The sequence below is a fragment of the Psittacula echo genome (assembly GCF_963264785.1).
Source record: "Psittacula echo genome assembly, chromosome: 23".
Classification (NCBI taxonomy): Eukaryota; Metazoa; Chordata; class Aves; order Psittaciformes; family Psittacidae; genus Psittacula; species Psittacula echo.
In genome coordinates, this window is record NC_137748.1 from 5,137,157 (window position 1) to 5,157,431 (window position 20,275).

General features: G+C 44.0%; 1 protein-coding gene across 1 annotated transcript; it reads left to right on the forward strand.

The window, feature by feature from the left end:
- Positions 1-2,058: 2,058 nt before the first annotated feature.
- On the forward strand, positions 2,059-19,945 carry TOP2A (DNA topoisomerase II alpha; the record flags this gene model as incomplete). Its single annotated transcript, XM_080633304.1, has 35 exons — positions 2,059-2,091; positions 2,359-2,505; positions 2,681-2,771; positions 3,219-3,282; positions 3,797-3,942; positions 4,300-4,397; positions 4,706-4,918; positions 5,124-5,297; positions 5,482-5,583; positions 6,067-6,204; positions 6,368-6,510; positions 6,777-6,930; positions 7,313-7,438; positions 7,858-7,968; positions 8,059-8,164; positions 8,817-8,926; positions 9,280-9,372; positions 9,822-9,936; positions 10,246-10,367; positions 10,951-11,099; positions 11,475-11,706; positions 11,834-11,968; positions 12,088-12,288; positions 12,854-13,049; positions 14,306-14,397; positions 14,614-14,757; positions 14,855-14,938; positions 15,459-15,650; positions 16,555-16,660; positions 16,951-17,091; positions 17,521-17,671; positions 17,807-17,868; positions 18,108-18,233; positions 19,287-19,519; positions 19,796-19,945. 35 exons carry the CDS (start codon positions 2,059-2,061, stop codon positions 19,943-19,945), a joined length of 4,680 nt encoding a protein of 1,559 aa, XP_080489430.1.
- Positions 19,946-20,275: the final 330 nt, after the last annotated feature.

Sequence of the window (20,275 nt, forward strand, 5' to 3'; positions counted from 1 at the left end):
CAGGGCAGCACACAAGCAGAGCCTGGGGTCGTGTTGGGCTGGGGAGGATGCTGCACCCATGGCAGAGGGATGAATGTCCCTGGGCTGACCTGAGCTGTGTTATTGCAGGTCCAGAAGGAAGGAGGACAAGAGATGCCCCAGACCCTGCCAACCACCATCGCCCCACGGATCCCATCAGTAAGCGATGCCCAGCTCTAGGCAGAGGTGCTGGGGGGACCTTTCCATGCCCAGGCAGCCCCTCACACCCTCTTGGGAAGTGGGAGCAGAGACCTCAAATCCCAGCCATGCCCAAGCCTCCCTGCTTTGCCCCCAGCTCCGCCTGGCCGCGCTGAACGTGCCCCTCACCGGTGACATGAGCGGGCTCCGCGGTGCTGACCTGCAGTGCTACCGGCAGTCCCAGGAGGCTCAGCTCTACGGCACTTTCCGGGCTTTCTTATCAGCCCCTACCCAGGACTTAGTCTCCATCGTCAAGAGGACGGACAGGAACCTCCCTATCGTCAACCTGAAGGCAGGTACCCCTGTCCCCGTGGGGCTGCTGCACCCTGGCCGTGCTCAGCACTTGTGTTATGGGGAGCTCAGAGGAGCTGAGGGCAAGTTATTGCCCACACGTGGCATTGCCTTTACCGCTGGCCACTAGCTCAATGCCGCTGCTTGTGCCCACAGGGGCAGCTCCTGGCCAAGTCCTGGAGCTCCCTCTTTGAGGGTCAGACCAGCACCGCCCTGCAGGGCCCCATCTACTCCTTCAATGGGGGCAATGTCCTGACGGATCCTCTCTGGTGAGTCTGGTGGGCACCAGCCAGGTAACCCTGAATGAATGCACCCGCACTGGGGGGATCTGCACAGGTCCCCCTGCTCCCGATGCTCGCACAGATGCAAAGAGCTGGAGGGGGTGCCCCAGCCCTTCTCAGCCCCATCCCCGTCTGCAGGCCCCGGCCGCTGGCCTGGCACGGATCCACGCCGCGGGGCAGCCAAGCCCGCAAGCGGGATTGCCAGGGCTGGCGCAGCTCCGGCACCGGGCAGGGCCTGGCCGCCGCACTGAGCGAGGGCAGGCTCTTGGCTGGGCAGCGGCACAATTGCTCCGAGGCGCTGGTGGTGCTCTGCGTGGAGGTGGCCTTTCCCTACCGGCACATGTGGTGATGCCAGCGCCGTGGCACCGGTGATCTCCGGCTGCACGCTCCAGGCAGCTTCCCCCATCCTGCGGGTGAGGATACAGGGTGGTGCAGGGGCGAGAAGTGCAGCGCTGGAGCCAGGTGAGAGCATCGAGAGGATGCCAAGCGTGCAGCCGGGGCTCATCACAGCTTGTGCCAACCCCACGGATCCCTGGTCTGTGCCCAGCTGCATCCCTGCAGCTCCAGCAGAGGGAATGCTGTCACTGCTCTGGAAATAAAGATGCAGAACGCTGGGGTTTGGCTGAAACCCAGAGTGCTGTACCTGGGGGCGGGGGGGAGCTTACCCAGGACATCTCCTGCTGCAGTGAGGGGCAATGGTGGTCTTGCTGCAGCCAGCCTGGGGAAGCGGGAGAGGGTCTGGGGCCACCCGTGGGCTTTGGGACCAGCACAAATGGGGGGACAGGGACACCATAGGGACACTGAAGTCATTGAAAGGGGATCCACCGACACCAGCACTGCTGGGTACACACAGGGGGCACAGCACCGGTGCCTGTCCCAGAGGCAGCGCTGTGCCCCCGGAGCGTGCCCACGGGGTCCCAGTATGGCACCAGCGCGGCACCAGCGCGGCACCAGCGCCTCCCCAGCGCGCCCGCAGCAACTGGGCAGGCAGAGCCTCCCGCATCAGCGCCCTCCTATTGGTAGGTTCCTCCGCCCATCCCGCAACTCTCCCTTCTGAGTGGCTGGTTTGAAAGCGCTGCGCGTTTCTGACTGGCCAGAGGGGAGAGCTGGGGCACCGCCCATGTCACCGCCTTCCCTCTGCGATTGGCGGCGCGCAGGGGAGCCGCGGGCGGTGATTGGCGGAGAGTTTCGGCGGGTTAAAGGGAGATTTGAAAGCCCGCTGGCGGTTGGGGCCGCCATTGCTGCTGCTCAGCCGTACGCTGCCGCCATCATGGAGCTCCAGGAGCACCCGGCGCCCCTCAGGGTGCGTGCGGTGCCCCTCGACCCCTCCCGCGCTGGGGAGCCCCTTCCCTGCACGGCTTCGGCCTCCGCCGCGCTTCCCTCCCCTCCCCTGGGCCCCTCATGGTCTCTCCCCGTCCCCGGTCCCCTCATCCCCCGGGGTCCTTCCGCTCTCCCTTGGCTCCGTGTCGCGGTCCCCCTGCCTGGGCCCACTCCAACCCTCCTCCCCACCTCCGATCTGATCCCCCCGGATCCCGCTGCCCCTCACTGCCGCTCTCTCTCCCCCGAGCAGCCCGCGGACGGGAACGTTCGGGCGCACAAGGGCGATGGCGTCAAGAAGACGCTTTCGGTGGAGCACATCTACCAGAAGAAGACGCAGCTGGAGCACATCCTGCTCCGGCCCGACACCTACATCGGCTCCGTGGAGATGGTCACCCAGGTGCGGGGTTGGGGCTAAGCCGCCCGAGCTCCTCGGTGCAGGCGGGAAGTTATTAACATCTGCTTATAAAGCACAAAGCATTGGTTTATACAGCACAAAGCGCCTGCTTTGCGAGCCCAGAGCACGCAAGTGGAGGTGTTCCCAGGGACTCATGTGGTTTTTGCCTTCTTTTCAGCAAATGTGGGTTTTTGATGAGGACGTGGGCCTGAACTGCAGAGATGTGACCTTTGTGCCTGGCTTATACAAGATCTTTGATGAGATTCTAGGTAAGGAGACCTGTCTGTTGAGTCAATGGTTGATGGTTATTAATGAGCGCTGAATGTCTAATAAGCAGCTAAGAAATGCAAGTCTACTTTTATCTGATTGCCTTGTTGACCAACTAGTATCTGTAAGCACAGTTTGATGGATGGTGGTTGCAGGGTGTGTGGTTTGTGCTTGGAGATATTTGATAAAGTCCTTCCATTAGTTATTAGTTGGTGGGATGATGGCACACTCTTACGAAACTGATGTAATTCATCCCAGACTTCTCAGTTAACTTGTAGTACTCATCCTTAACTTGCAGTACTCATCTTTAACTTGCAACATATTTGCATGCTGATTGTTAATAACATTGTATCGAGTTTTTGCATTCATTCTGCTGAAGACACTTTATCAGTTAATAGCTTTGTCTTGCTTGACAATGCGATACAATAACAATAATCTTTCCATTCTAGTCAATGCTGCAGACAACAAGCAGAGAGATAAAAACATGACATGCATTAAAGTTACAATTGACGTGTAAGTTTTGGTTTGTTTCTGTTCATTGCTTTCCCAACCTGAGTACATTGTATTTCTCACATGGATGCTGTTTAAGCTGGTATGGTGGTGGTGGTGGTGGTCTCTGCCATTAGGTCAATCCAAATTAGACTAGTAATTCAGCTCCTGTGAAAGGCTTTTTTCTTTGCCTTGGTCTCTCAGAGTGCTCTTTGCTTGGTCTCTTAGAGTGCTGACTTGTGAAATGACTGCTTTGTGGTTGTTACTTATTGTGGCCATTCTCTTCCTCTCAACCTTTGTATTCTGTCACGGAGCACAAATGGAGGATTTCCGTGTGTGGTGGTCCATTTCATAGACAGTTTCTTTGGAGCTGAGTTTTTTTGATTGACTTGTTCTCCCTCTGCTGGCAGTTCCTGCACTTGCTCAGCAGAGATTTGCTTTTGATGAAATGGTGGCCTTTCCCCAGAGCTTTTGTGTGACACTTGTTTCATAGCTCAGACATTTGCAGCCTTAAAAACACCCTTTGTCCTCTACCTAGAGAGAATAACACAATCAGCGTATGGAACAATGGGAAAGGTATTCCGGTTGTTGAACACAAAGTGGAGAAAGTCTATGTGCCTGCTCTTATCTTTGGACAGCTGCTAACATCCAGCAACTATGATGACAATGAAAAGAAAGTCACAGGTAGGGAAGACTCTCAAATATGTGTTAATATATGAGCAGCCTGATGGATATAAAAGTGTGTGAACCAAAATAACATTGGGAAGGGGGCCCTTGATGCAACTGAAAATGGTGTTTGGAGTCCACCAGAGAGATACCTTCATGCTCTATATTAATAACAGTACAAACATGGAAAATTCTCTTTGAATGCTATTTGTAATTAAATGTGGGCTTATAGTCACATACTGAGGTTGTAGGATGTTGTTGCTTATTGCCAGTTGTTCTTTGTGCTGAAGTGGCTGAACTCCTGTTAGTCTGGAATTCTTTGAGATGGTTTTGACCAAAGGTAATAACACGAGTCTGTTTTCCTTCTAATTCCAGGTGGGCGAAATGGTTATGGAGCCAAACTGTGCAACATATTTAGCACAAAATTTACTGTGGAAACTGCCTGCCGTGAATACAAAAAGCTGTTCAGACAGGTATGAATCCTTCTTATTTCAGTAAGATTATACCCAAGATTTTCCATTAAGACCCTAATTTTTTGTTTCGAAAATCCAGGTGTAACTTGCATTCAGAGCATTGTGATTAGAATAAGTTTAGCCCACAGTTACTGTACCACACAATAAAATTCAGATGAATAATGAAATGAGCAGACATAACCAGAATCTAGTGGGGGTTTTTTTAGTTGAAAGTATCTAAAACTTGCAAATTGGCTTTCTGCTTTAAAAAATGAAGCTCTAGTGGCTTGTGTGTTAGACTTGCTACTTACAAAACCTCCTTTTCTCAGACTTGGACTGACAACATGGGGAAGGCTGGTGAAATGAAACTGAAATATTTTGATGGAGAAGACTACACATGTGTCACCTTCCAACCTGATCTGTCAAAATTCAAAATGACAATCCTTGATAAAGACATTGTAGCACTGATGTCTCGAAGAGCGTATGATATTGCTGGATCCACAAAGGATGTCAAAGTTTTCCTAAATGGACAGAGGCTGCCTGTAAGTGAGCATTTAGCAGAAATGGTAACATCTGCATTTCTCATGCTATTTAAACAGCAAGGTTTTGTTGAAGCAATTTATGTCATTACACATAGTAAGTGGAAAATGTGCCTGAGTGGTTTCTCTACCCACTTTTCAGGAGGATATGAATTAAGTATTTATAGGAGCTGTTATAAAGGAGTTGTCTGCTTATATCTGTGTGCAGGTGAAAGGATTCCGCAGTTATGTGGACCTCTATCTGAAGGACAAAGTAGATGAAACTGGTAATGCGCTGAAGGTTGTCCACGAGGAAGTAAATTCTCGGTGGGAAGTGTGTTTGACTTTAAGTGAAAAAGGCTTCCAGCAAGTTAGCTTTGTCAACAGCATTGCCACTACAAAGGTAACTCTCTGGTTTATTCAGTCAAGCTAATGCCATGTTCTTTGTCATTAGCTATTTCAAATGTATGTGTGTTAGTGGACAAGGCTTGGCTGCTCCATGTTGCAAAGGCTATGCATAAAGTTTGAAATAGGTTTCTTTTTTTTAATGGAACTACCATCAGGTCTCTGGTCCCATTTTCCCTTAGGGTGGCAGGCACGTTGATTACATAGCTGACCAGCTTGTGACTAAAGTCATTGAAGTTGTGAAAAAGAAGAACAAGAATGGAGTTGGAGTGAAGCCTTTTCAGGTACAGTGTCCCCAGTGGGAAGCACAACTCTAGCATTATTGCACATTGTAACTACAGCTTAATACATTACCACATTAATTAATACACATTTCCACTGTACAGACAATATATATAAAAATCTGCTAATTATAGAAGTATTGTCCAGTTTAAGCCAACTAACAATCTTCTCTTTGTTTGGCTGATGTGTTTTGTAATCAGAACACTGTAAGTCAGTGTGGCTGCACTAAAACTCAGTACCTGTTAGGTGATCTCTATTAGGCTGAGAGCTGTTGGTTCCCTGACATCCCAAATCATAAAGTATTGTTCAGGAATGTTCATTGGCTGTCCTAAATTCTTTCACAACATCTAGGAAAATTCCAGACCATACAGTGATAACAGCTTTTCCTTGCTGTGTGGTTCTGACAGACAGTTGTCAGAATGCACTGACTGCTGTTACTGAGAGGAGCCCATGTAACCTGTGGTGCTTGTTGTATTTAACTCCAGGTGAAGAACCACATGTGGATTTTTGTGAATGCCTTGATTGAAAACCCAACTTTTGACTCTCAGACCAAGGAGAACATGACACTGCAGGCGAAGAACTTTGGCTCAACCTGTAAACTGAGTGAAAAATTTATTAAGAGTGTAAGTACTGGTATACACAATCAAGATGTCTGTAAACTCCATTTGACATTTAATGTGGCAAATACATACTTTTGAAGTAGTGTTATGAACTAAAGTATATACCTTAAAATTCCATCATTGTTAAGGTTTTTCCAATTGTTCAGGGTTATTTTTTGTCTTGCAGGCAATCGCCTGTGGCATTGTTGAAAGTGTCCTAAATTGGGTAAGATTTAAAGCTCAGAACCTGCTGAATAAGAAATGTTCAGCTGTGAAACACACGAAGATTAAGGGAGTTCCTAAGCTGGATGATGCCAACGATGCTGGTAAGTGTGTTGCATCCTTTGTAACCAATTCCTTCAAAAACAATTAAAACTTGTTCGTTAGACAAATGGAAGAATGAAAAAAAAGAAGACAGAACCTGTAATTATAGTTTATCCCCATTTTACAGTCCCGTTTACTATGTTTATCCCCATTTACTACATGCAGTGTAGCAAAACCTGTATGTGTTGGAAGATATTCTCATCCAATTTGAGCATGCAGGCTTTGATTTCACTTACTTAGGAAATTGTCTTGTTTTTTTTCTTTTTAGGCAGCAAGAATTCTTTAGACTGTACACTTATCCTGACCGAGGGAGACTCAGCCAAAACCCTGGCTGTCTCTGGTCTAGGAGTGGTTGGTAGAGACAAATATGGAGTATTTCCACTTCGTGGGAAAATACTCAATGTCAGAGAAGCTTCTCACAAACAGGTGAGTTGGAAAATTGTTATAGTCTACATGTTAGAAGGCACATTAGTGTAATGAGTCAATATAATCTGGAACTCAGAGGAGCAGTGTCTTGAACACTTGAATTTAGTCTCATTTTCAGCCTGCCTTGCTGGTTAAGTGGGAATATTAAGTCCTGTTCAGCGTTTTGCCTGAAGAAATAGTGTTTGTGTTGTGGACTATAAAATATTTGGAATTATATATAATAATTTAAGCACTAGGCTTCAGTTTAGAATTAAGTTTCTAAACAGCAAAAAAACACTGAGAAGGCAAAGCTCAGTCAACAGTTTATGGATCATTTTAGACTTTCTGAGAGCTATGTTTTAAGTCTGAAAGACGAGGTTTTATTCTGTGTGATCTTTTCCAGATTATGGAAAACGCTGAAATCAACAACATCATCAAGATTGTGGGTTTGCAATACAAAAAGGACTATGAAGATCGAGAATCTTTAAACACTCTTCGCTATGGCAAGATTATGATTATGACAGATCAGGTTAGGTTCACTCGAACTGAAAATGGGGAGGAGGAAGAAAATGGCATTTTTCTTCCACTGCCATCATTGTACCAAATTCTCTGTATTTATTTCATCATCCTCTATTTTAGTGGGTCATAATGTCTTTTCAGCCACAAACCAAATAAAGCAGAAGAGGGAGTAGCATCACCAAATAGCCAGTTACTGTCTTTCAGTCTGCTAATTCAGGGTCCTTGACCCAGTCCCTTATACTTCTTTTCACCAAGAATGTGCCTTTTCTATTTCTCTTAATTTTCAATGATTAAACAACACATGGTCACCTTGTTAGAAGTGAATGTGAATAGGGCCACTTAGCTGGAATTATCATTTGCTATCAATCTAGCGATTGCCAATTCTAGCATGTCCCTGGTAAAATGTCTCTTTTTTTCTTCTTAAATCAGGATCAGGATGGATCACATATCAAAGGTTTGCTGATTAACTTCATCCATCACAACTGGCCATCTCTTCTAAAACACAACTTTTTGGAGGAATTTATTACTCCCATCATAAAGGTAAGGGTTGGGTGGATGGGAAGGCGAATGAGTAAGGATCCATTGGTCCAAATCTGCCTCTCGTTTTACAAATTACTTTATTAATTGTAGGCCTCTAAAAACAAAGAAGAAATTGCATTCTACAGCATTCCCGAATTTGAAGAATGGAAAAACAGAACACAGAACTACAATTCATGGAAAATCAAGTACTATAAAGGTTTGTAAAAAATTTAATGTGGTGAAATTAAATGACCCAATCAAGAGAATTCATCATTAAATTCAATTAGCCCTGCCTTTGCGGAAGGGGTTTTGGACTGAGTGTCCTCCATGTCTCTACCCTCCCAAGATACCCTGATTAGGAATATCTGTAACATAAATTATAAAAGTAAAGAAATAGTAACCTCCAAGTGGATAAAATCTCAAAACGGAATTACAATATTTGTAAGTAACCATTCTTTCACCCCTCTTAAGCAGTTACCCTCAGTTTTATGTGCTATTTTCCATAGCACAGTCCTTGCATACTGTTAGCACTGTAAGGAAAGTAGTCAGCCATTGCTTAATACCAGTAAGAAAGTTGCCAACTGCTGGATATGAGGAATTGTTTCCAATCTGCAGTTAATACTTTCAGGTATCTACAGGATTTACAGACAAACCCCAAAGGTACAGCATGCAACTGCTCACCAGTCTGCAATTCTTGTAGTGTTTTGTGATACCTTACAGCTCATTGTAAAGTAACTTAAGTTTTCAGTAAGTCCTCTTCATGCTGTGCATTTTAACGATGTGTCACAGATACTAGGCATAGTAAAAATACTTCTTTGAACTACAACTGGATTTAAGCAAGAATTGACTAGGTTTAACTGTCTCTGCAGGTTTGGGTACCAGCACATCGAAGGAGGCTAAAGAATACTTTGCAGATATGGCTAAACATCGAATTGGCTTCAAATACACTGGGCCTGAAGATGATGCTGCGATCACCCTGGTAACTAGCACTTGATTTAACTGCTGATTTAATACCTTTGGTATTTTACTGCTTGAAGTGCTGTGTATTTTTCTTAAAATGCTCTTAGAGGCCTTTGGGCTTGAGACAATCTCTTTGTTGTCAAGGCTACGGCTTTAGTCTAACCAGTAGAAGCAAATCTGTCCACAGACCTCAGGCCAAGAGTACCCTTTTAATGATGGGTTTTAAATATAGCTCAGAACAAACTAATCACTACAAACCAATTGATATTTTCAGACACAACAGTAAATATTCCTTTAACATTTTTCTGCATGTTCTGCTGCAGTTTTCTCCTGGGTCAGACCTTGACTTACATTTCATTTTGTAATATACAGGCCTTTAGCAAGAAGAAGGTAGAAGAGCGAAAAGAGTGGCTGACTAATTTCATGGAGGATAGAAGACAACGGAAGCTGCATGGCTTGCCAGAGGTAGAAGGTTTACATATATAAGTAAACTGGTTTCCTGTCTCTCCCTGAGGCTGTTCTCAGCTTTGTTCTGGCACATCAGAGCTGCACACAGCTTGGATTTGGAGAGTCAGTCACTGGCTTATGGGACAGTTGAAATGTTTTGGGATTTTGCAGAGCAGCTGCTTCTCTCATCTTATCAGCATGGCCTCATTATCAGTTGTCCAACAGTTAATTTAATTTTTAACTCTTAACCTTCCAAAGTACTTTATCAATAGGGAAATGATAACTCCAGCAGGACTGTATGAGATCTTTATTTCTCAGACATCATGAGCCATGCTAAGGATTTCAGCACTTGAGCTGTGTCCACCTAGTTGTACAAGGAGCTTCCATTCTATTGAAATAGAATGTGTGTGATTTCCAACAGATTAGGCCTCGTTAAAATTAAGGAATCTTGCACCTGTTTTTCTTAGGAATACCTATATGGGAAAAACACTACTTACCTGACATACAACAACTTCATCAACAAGGAGCTAGTGCTATTCTCAAACTCAGATAATGAAAGATCAATCCCGTCACTGGTTGACGGTAAGTTATTTCAAGGTGATGATTCTGCATAGTGCCTTCCCCAGAACTTAATAAATGGGTGTTTGTATGTCATGTCATATCAGAGCCTGTGAACCTTCTGAGTTTTCAGGATCAATGCTCTGAAGTTGGTTTTCTGCTGTCCAAGTTTTTAACCTTTGGATTAAATGCCTTGTCTGTTTCTTAGTATTTGTTGCAAGTACTTTACTCTCTGGTGCAGAATCTCTAGGTGCTCAAGTAGTTCTTGGTCTCTAGAGAGCAGAAGCTAAGTGAAACACATTCTAACCACAAGGTCTTTTCTTCTTTATACAGGTTTGAAGCCAGGTCAAAGAAAAGTTCTGTTCACATGTTTCAAACGAAATGATAAGCGGGAGGTGAAGGTTGCTCAGCTGGCTGGGTCTGTAGCTGAGATGTCCTCATACCATCATGGTGAAGTAAGAACCTGGCCTGGCTGGGCAAAATACTTTTTAAATGAAAGGCAAAAAAAGCCCCTCTGTTGACTTGACAGCTAAGGTGCCCCTAAAGCAGAATTAGATGTTTGAGTATAAACAAAGCGAAGTGGCTGTGTATCCATTATTAATTATTCATTATTAATTTAATCTGAGATTGGTCAGTCTGCCTGTCCTACCTAGATTTCATGGGACTGTATTTCATTCAAAAAGTAGAACAAGAAAAACCCACTTGATTTGTGCTAGATTTAGGCAGATGTTAATAGCCTTTATACCTTGGTATGGAGAAGTTAAGCACTAAAACAAGCTTCCCTTTGGAGCCTGACAGAATCTTTCATTGGAGGTTTCAAGGGCAGGTAGATAGCAATATATCTGTGAGTCACTGGATTACATCCCGTCACCCAGACTAGATAGTCTTGAGATGCACTTTCAGTGGGTTTCCTCCAGTATTATATTAGTGGAGTTTATCCTTTATGTCAGTTTTGATCTTGGTGTGAATTTTACCTTTAACTTTCTCCATTCAGTGAAGAATTCTACACTCTTAGCTTTGAACTTTCCTTTACTGCAGGCGTCACTGATGATGACTATTATTAACTTAGCTCAGAACTTTGTGGGCAGTAACAACCTCAACTTGCTACAGCCGATTGGTCAGTTTGGCACAAGGCTGCATGGTGGGAAAGACTCTGCCAGTCCTCGATACATCTTCACAATGCTCAGGTCAGCATTAAAGATTTCTTACTGGTTTAAACATTATTAGCATGTTACAGGACTCAAAAATAGAGTTACTTTTTCCCTTTGAAACTTTGGGCTACTTGCATACTGAAAAGCAACAATTGAAGTGAGAGTTGGATGCTAGATTCTGATATGTAAACTTGGTTATCATAGAATCATTTAGGTTGGAAAAGACCTTTAAGATCATGAAGTCCAACCCTGAACCTGGAACTGACAAGTCCATCACTAAACCGTGTCCCTAATCATCCCAGAGAACAGAAAGGCATGACAGAGAATATGGAAATAGGAGTGAAAACAAAGGGATAAATTTGAGTAGGATAATAATGAGAATTCTGGCTTAAAATCTTTTTTCCATTCTAGTCCACTAGCACGGCTGGTGTTCCCACCGATGGATGACCATGTCCTGAGGTTCCTATATGATGATAATCAACGTGTGGAGCCAGAGTGGTATATGCCTATCATTCCAATGGTGCTGATAAACGGGGCAGAAGGGATTGGGACTGGCTGGTCCTGTAAGATCCCCAACTTTGATATTAGGGAAGTTGTGAACAATATCCGTCGCCTAATGGATGGAGAAGAGCCATTGCCAATGGTAAATAATGCATTAAAAACCAATGTCTCACTTGTCAGTTCATTTAGCACATTGAAGCGTTTCAAGCAAGTGCTTCAAAGCTTGAAGCATCAACACGAAACTGAACTCAGTGTTTTTCTCTGCTTAGCTTCCTAGTTACAAGAATTTCAAAGGCACAATAGATGAGCTGGGACCTAATCAGTATGTGATAAGTGGTGAAGTGTCTATCCTTAATTCTACAACCATTGAGATCACCGAGCTGCCTGTCAGAACGTGGACACAGGTAATAAAGAGTGAATTTGGCCCAGGAGTGGATAGTTTGCCCTGTAAAACAAAAGTGACTAGTTTTAGAGCTTTTCATTTCCACAGAAAACATGGCTCTGATTTTGACTCTTTTCTCAGACTTACAAAGAGCAGGTTCTGGAGCCAATGTTGAATGGGACTGAGAAGACACCCCCACTGATCACAGACTACAAAGAATATCACACAGATACAACAGTGAAGTTCATAGTGAAGATGACTGAAGAAAAACTAGCAGAAGCTAAAGCAGCAGGGCTGCATAAGGTCTTCAAACTCCAAACAAGTTTAACGTGCAACTCCATGGTATGTAATAGATTTTGCTGAAGAAAGTCCTTGGTTTAACTCAGACTGTGAAAACAGCTGCCTGTAACAAAAATCCTCTTTGCAGTAACCTATTCACTTTGATTTTTATTTTTTCTGCTCTTACTGGGTTTAAATCTGCTTTCTAAATACACCTTCAAAAGGTCAAGAGGCTGGCTTGGGAATGGGCTTGAAGTGGTATAGTTTTGCCTGAAGGAGCCAAAGTGATCTGAAATCACACAGTTTACAGAAACCTTTGTTGTGACAACAGCACTGGCACTTGAATGTCTGGATTCTGACAATGTGTGAAGCTTGATGCAAGACGTTTATCCTACAGATAGCTTGAAGATTCGAGTAACCTTCACCCTACTGTGTGCTTTCAAGAACTTTCATATTCTAAAATTGTCTCTGCTGCTGGGCTTGCAAGCTGCAATCATATCTAAAGCAACATGAAGGTTTTATAACCTGTTGGCTAATAATTCAATTGTACTGTCACACCTGTGTTATAGGTACTTCTCAGTGGGTCTGGAAATCAGTTTCGTCATAACACCCGTGTTCTTTCATCTAGGTTCTTTTTGACCATGTCGGCTTTCTCAAGAAGTACGATTCTCCCCAAGACATTCTGAAAGAGTTCTTTGAACTCAGACTCCGATATTACAATTTGAGAAAGGAATGGCTGATTGGAATGTTGGGTGCTGAGTCTGCAAAGCTGAGCAACCAGGCTCGGTTCATCCTGGAGAAAATAGATGGCAAAATTGTCATTGGTATGTACGGTTCTTAGGTACTTGGTTGATGAAATGGGGAGAACCAGGTGCTCCCTTGAGTTCTGTCAGCAGCCCCTCAGCCCCGCACTGGCTCTTAACAAACAACACCACAGCTTATCTTTCCGTTCCAGTAACATACGAGAGGAAAATGCTTCACAGAGTATCCTTGGTCTTTCAAGTGTTATGCACATATTAATTAAGACAGGATACTTGTGCACTATTTTGAGAATATAATTCTTTTTTTTTAATAGTTTAGTTATAATCCCTATGTATTTCTGATTCAGAATGAGAGTAAAGTGCTGGTAGGGTTAAAAGGAGAGGTAGTGTTTTCTGTTTAAATGCATACTTAAGGTGTGTTATCTGTGTGAACCTTTGCAAAAATATTCGGAATCATGTTCTCAGTGGATTGGGATTTCAGATTCGGGAGACACTCAAGTTAGCAGCATCTGAGAACCATGAGCTAAGAAAAGAAACAGGTCTTTGTTCCCAGCATTCAGATTTTTCTATCAACCTTTCCACCTCAGTCTAAAAGGCAAGTCTGTATTTCACTTGCATTCCTGGAGGATTCAGCTAGACAAAGTGTCATAAGATGCTTTGTGGTTTGTATCTGAAGGCAGCCCCATAATCCCAGCAGCCTGTGTCTGTCTGACTTGACTCAGGAAGAGAAATAATTCCCTTGAAATACATTTTCTTGGGGTTTTGTAATAAGTAATTCCAAGGCTGACAGAGCTGGTTTCATTTGTATTTGTGTCTCATGGTTGATTGCTTCTGATATCTTAAAAAGGAACAAATTCCAGCTGAAGCAGTTCCATTGGTTAGGGCACTTAACAGCATAAATTTCCCAGGTGATGTCTAATGAGGTACAAGCTACACCAAAGCCTTTTGAGTGCTATCAGGGGTTTTTTCCCCACCTGCCTATTACCATGAAGCCTTTTTGATACCATCATACCTCTTTTTCCAAGATCAAAAACTACTGAGGGCAGAGGAAATGCATGTATGGAAATGAAGAAGAAAAATATTTACAGTGCTCTGGCAGGAGTTCCTGGCAGGTTCAGGAGCAATGCTGACCTGACAAATCACCTGCTAAGTAGGAACATTTTAGGTGTTATTTTCAGGCTCTTCCACATGTTCCACCTCTGATAAGGAAAGGCTGTTTTAGAGCCCGATAGGATGCTGAGCTGCTAGAACCATGGGATGCTACAGACCAGTGATTGGCAGTGATCACTAGTTGACAATCCTGAACTGTCTGTTTACAGAAAACAAACCCAAGAAAGAGCTGATTCAAGTTCTTATCCAGAGAGGGTATGAATCTGATCCAGTGAAGGCTTGGAAGGAGTCACAGAACAAGGTAATGCTTCAGTCATCTTCTCTATAAACAGATCTCAACTAGCCCCTGTCTTGAAGCTTCTTAATTCTTAATTATGTGAAGAAGCCCAAGTTGCTTTTTGCCTAGAACACCACAAGCACATGGAGTCACCTGTGATGCAGTCCAGATTTGATCAGCAGCCCTACCCTTGTATGTCACTGCACTTGTTGACAGTGTTTGTTTTAAATCCACATTCAGGAAGAAGAGGGGGAGGAGGAGGAGGAGAGTGACAAAGAATCAGCTGCAGGTACTGGACCGGACTTCAACTATCTGCTTAACATGCCTCTTTGGTATCTGACTAAAGAGAAGAAAGATGAGCTGTGTAAGCAGAGAGATAGCAAAGTATGTTGCTTCCTTTTTTTTATAAAAGCATCGTCACATATTTTTTTGATTGCGGATTAAAATGTGACAAATGATTATCAACTGTGATTCCCTTTAGGAAAAGGAGCTGGAGAACCTGAAGTGCAAGAGTCCCTCTGATCTGTGGAAGGAAGACCTTGCTGTCTTTGTTGAAGAGCTTGATGTATGTCAATGTTCAGTGCACACAACTGACTCCCTTGCTGACTTAGCCACCAGCTCTTTATTGACTTTTTTGTCGTAACAAGGAGACTAAAAATAACTCCTATGTCTTGCACTGTCTTGCACTGACTATGGAGAATGGAAGCTTTTTTCACCTTCCTAGCTTGGGTAGGAGTACCACAGCTCTGGGCCAGGGAGTCAAAACACAAAGGTAGATGGGGGAGGAGCTGGACTTTACTGAACAGAGCCTGAATTGTGGGCAGGCATCTGTGTACCATCACGCCAGGTCACTGCCTGAGTTTCTCCTTACTCCCCAAGTAACTACATCTCTGGCTTAAATCATTACTCAAAAATGTGCAAATCTACAGATTTCCAGGGTGGGAAACTTCATTTAAACTGATGGTAGGAAATGTATCAGCAAGTACAGAGTGCCCTATTGCAGAGTCTGTGATGATGTTTTGTTCAGGAGTACATTGTTTCTTTTGTGTTCTCATGGTTGTCTTATTTTACACTTGCCTATGCAGGCGGTGGAAGCCAAGCAAAGGCAGGATGAGATGGCAGGCTTTGTTGGGAAACCTTTAAAAGCAAAAGGAGGCAAAATGAAGAAGGCACAACTGCCAGAAGTAATGCCATCACCTCATGGCGAAAGGGTTGTACCTCGAATAACTGCAGAGATGAAGGCAGAGGCAGAGAAGAAAAGTAAAAAGAAAATAAAGGTAACAAGGAACATTCTGCTTAATCTTCCTTTACATCCCCATCAATATAGTCCTAAAGAAATGCAAGCTGTTAGCTGAACTTGTCCTGATGAAGCAGCTATTCAGAGAAAAGGACAGAACTCTAACACATGGGGAACACTGGAAATGGATGTTTCTTAACCTGAAGGAGAACAGATTTGCTAACAGATCAGGAGATGGCTTAGAGGGAAATCTTTTGGCAAGAGCGTATGTCACAGTGTCAGAGATGGGTTGGTAGCTTAGAAATTAAAAGGCAGATGCAAGTAAAGTTGTCCTAGGTGCCCTGGGGAGTTTATAAATCCTCTAGCAAGCAGGAAGCACAGCTAGTAAATTCACTTCTTGAGAACAGCCTCTGCATTTCCAGTAATACTTTCAGCCACTATATGCCATTATTGTTCTCAATATTGAGGAGATAAAGATTGAATCCTTTATATAGCACTAATTGTGCCATTCAGCCATTTGCAACATAGAAAATTAAAATAGCCCTTCACCTGTTTTGACCTGGAGCCAGGCACTGCTCCTTTCCTACAGATGCTTCCATAGAACAGTTTTTCCACATAACTTGCACTGTTGTTTTTCACCCACCCTGTTCAATTCTGAATCCTCCACACACCCCAGAGCCAGACCAGCAGCACACAAAGGCGATACCAAAAGCGTACTCAAAGTGGAGGCAAAGTTCCTGTTTTTGTTAATAGGTGAATTTTGCACTGAAGTCACCAGCTCTGGGGACAGATCGTGTCCTATTTACCTGTAATCATTTTTACACACAATTTAATTCACCAACTTTTGTACATCTCAAATAAGCAGCTCCTTTCTGCATTACCATATGTTGCCTCTCCTGTGTGAGCTGACTTGCTTTCTCTTTGATATCTGCTTGTATCTTCAGACTGAAAAAAATGAATGTGATGAGAATCAAGAAGAAAGCCCATCAGGGGACAAAGAGCCTGCGAGCCTTAAGCAGAGATTAGCACAGAAGCTTAAGACTGAGCAAGGTAAATGCTTTTGTGTGTTATTGCATCAATGGAAAATGAGGGGAAGGGTTGTACATTCGGTTATCTGACCGCTTCCTAAAGTGATGAGTAACATCTAGGATCACTATTCTTGGAAAAACGAGCTGTGAAAGTGATTCTGGATAACAGGCAGGGTAAGATTCCTGTTTCTCTTCAATATTTAAGCCAGAATCCTCTGAATTTAGTGATGTATCTCTAAGTTGAGCTTGAACTACAAAGCCTGAAGCACATGTGGAAGTTTGTTGGTTCACCCTGCCTCCAATATTTTTCAGGTGGTAAGAGACAGGCCACACTACCATTTAAGCCATTAAAGAAAGTGAAGAAACGAAACCCATGGTCTGACTCTGGGTCTGATTCGGAGACTGATTTTGAAGTGCCTCCTAAAAGAGAGAGAGTGGTTCGCCAAGCGGCAGGTGAGTGCAACACAAATGAAGGGTGGTCTGTGAAGGAGAAAATTGAAGAGACTCTTCAGAGAGCTCCCAGAGCCTGAGATCTCGGTCAGAAATCATTTTTAAGAGGTTTGTTTATTATACTAGAGAGAAGAAGTAAATATTTCTACCATTTGAGCAGATTTTCACAATGCTTTTCAAGGAAAAGCAGAAATGGGCAGCAAGAGAAATAGGTCATTTGCTTTAATTACACAAGTGCTTGGCAAATCAAGTATGCTGTTGGTGAGTGAGTGCACAATACACCTGTGATTTGAAGTCTCCTCACTGGCAGTCTCTACATCTGTTTAGGTTTATTCAGATCTATATTTTTTAATAACTGCAGCTAAAATAATGAAAAGGAAACCGAGTTTCATGTTGCCAAATGTGTGAAATACATCTGTGTCATTTCACCAGCCAAAGTCAAGACCATAATCAGTTCGGACTCGGATTCAGATCCCTCCAGGTCAGATGAGGAGTTTAAATTTCAGGGCAGCAGTGAAGGCAACTCTGAATCGGATACAGACTCCAAAGAAAAACCCCCTTCCAAGCCCAGAGCTGCTCCAAAGTGAGTGTTTCTCTGCATAGTCACTGGAAATTAGTTGTGCTTCTAGTGTTACTGCTCTATAGATATTAATAGCTCATTTTCTTCAATGCACCTATTTAGCACATTGTAAAAAGACTTTGGGGTGTTGTGTTCTAGGAAAACCACTGAAAAGGCAGCTGAAGCTCCCAAGCAAAAGCCAGTGCAAAGCACTATCCCTGGTGAGTACCAGACCTTCCAAACCTCCATGCTTTACCTGTAACTCCATGAGAGTGCGCTGATGTGGTACAAGGTGGTTTCAGGGCACCAGACTTCTTGTCCATTTCCAACTTGGATTTGGGATAAATCCAGTTTGAATAGTTGTTCTTTTTATAGAGTGGATTAAACCAGTTTTCTTCTGCTCTAATGTTTATAGATAAATTTGACTGTTTCAGACCTGCTTTCTGTTTTCTTTATTCAGTTCAAGTTCGGGATGTTGCGGATGAAAACGGGAGTCAAGCTGCTGCAGCTCCTTCTGTCTCTGTGCCTCACAGCAAGGCTGTAGCTAAAAAACCTGCTGCAGCTAAGAAGGCTGGGGCCATTAAGGGTAAGAAGTTTACCTTAGTAAACTTTCTGGATGAACAATTATTTTTCCTGTGGGCAACCAGTCTGAGTGATTTTGAGGCACTCACAGGCCCAAATAACTTGAGTTTTCATTTCAGAAAGATCTGGGGTTTGTGGCAAAGGTTGCCTGGTTGTTGTCATTTTTAAAGAAGTCTGTTTCCGAACAGATCATGTTGGAGTTCATCTCAGACATGCTTGAAGGGAGTGAATTTTAGTTTGGGAACAGGAAAAGTGAATGCTTCCTACAGTGCTATGTAATACTTGGCAGAAACAATCCGAGTGGAATTTGTGTCTTGCAGTTAATGTTCTACTTCATGTCTTTTTGGGAAGAAAGCAGCGTGGTAGCTCACTTCCCAGGAAGAAGACAAGCTGCTTTGGGGTAGCTCGATCTATTTAGTGCTAGCTCGACCCCATAAATCTACCACATTTGATTCAGGTTTTTTTTTTAGCTGCCCAAACTCTTTGTCAACCTTGGAGAGTAGTTTTGCATATCCCATCACGAGCTGGTTTTGATCCCAGCAGTGAAATAGCATGTTACTTCACAGCAAAATAGCTGTTTCTTCCACTCCTAAATTGAGAAAGCCTATTATCACTCCGAAGTGGCCTGCTCATTTCAGCTCAACTTGGAGCTGGGCTCCAAAATGCTGTTTAAACAATGTAGGTAAGGAAGAACTCTACCAGAAAGGGTTTGGTGTAGATAGGAAATTCATTCCTTCCTTTGCAGAACTTTTGAAGGTGTAAGATTGCTTACACAGCCTTGAGAGTTGAGGTCCTTTCAACCTGAAATAACCTGCAAATTGCTTTGGGTACATTTTAATTTGATCATCTAAATGTAGTGGAACTGAGCAGATAAACCCCTTCATTTCTTCTCATCTTAGTAAAGAGTGATCTTTCTAGAAAACCACGCTTCAAAATGAGACAACCAGCGTGCTGGCCTCACAGTGTAGTGCAGAGCATGTTTGTGTTGGAAGTTACTCACAGGCTGTGAAGAAGAGAGGCAGCAGAACAAGGGTTTAAACACAGCGCTCTGTTTCAGATAACCAGCCATCCATCGTGGATATTCTCACCAAGAAAAAGGCTGCACCCAAATCTACCAAGACAGCAGCAAAGGAGGGATCCCTGGACTCTGAGGCCGGAGCAGTGGGTGACAAGAAGCCTATGCTGACCAAGGGGCGGAAAGTGGTCAAAAGGCAGCAGAGCGCTTTGATTTCGGATTCGGATTCTGAGTCAGATTTTGGCTCCAAGACTTCCAAATCAGTTGCAGCAAAGGTTTGTGCTCCACCACCCATTAGGGCTGAGAGGGTACCATAGAGAGTGGCAGGAAAAGTGTCGTAGAGGTAGAACCTTCTGTATGACACCCCGGGGGTGCAGGGAGGGGTGGGCACGAAGCAGGGTTGGGCACACAGGCTCATCCCAGGCTGTTGGTTTGGTCTCATCAGCCCAACCCTCCCTTTCCCTGACACAGTGGGGTGTTAGGGGCTAATTGAGCCTTCCCTGTTTATGCTCAGAGTCATGAGTCACTTCTTGACCATCCTTTCCCTCCAGAAACCCAAGCCAGAGGACGATGATAGCTTTACCATTGATCCAAGCGCTCGTGCAGGCAGCCCCATCGCAGCCGTGCCCCGTGCCAGGCCTGGGCGTCTCAAGAAGCCTGTCCAGTACCTGGAGGAGTCCGAGGAGGATGACTCGTTTTGAATTAGGATGAAGAGTTTCACAGTGCTGAGCCATCAGCAGAGCTCTGGACAAGCTCTTGCCAAAGAACATCGTTATCTTGGTCTAGTGAATACTTTTACTGAGTTTAAAGCTAGTTTAAATGTGTTGGTGTAAGCGAATCTCTCTTTTTTCTTGGTTTAAATAGGACCCCCTCCTTCCTTGGAAGCACTGGAGCCACATGCCCAGCTGGTACTGATGCACTTCCCTCCTCTTACCTGTTAGTAGCTGGAATCCTTTGACACTTGGTTGTCATTTTCATGTTCAGCTATACTTTAGCACAGATCAAATCCTTTTTAAGTACCCTCTCACATA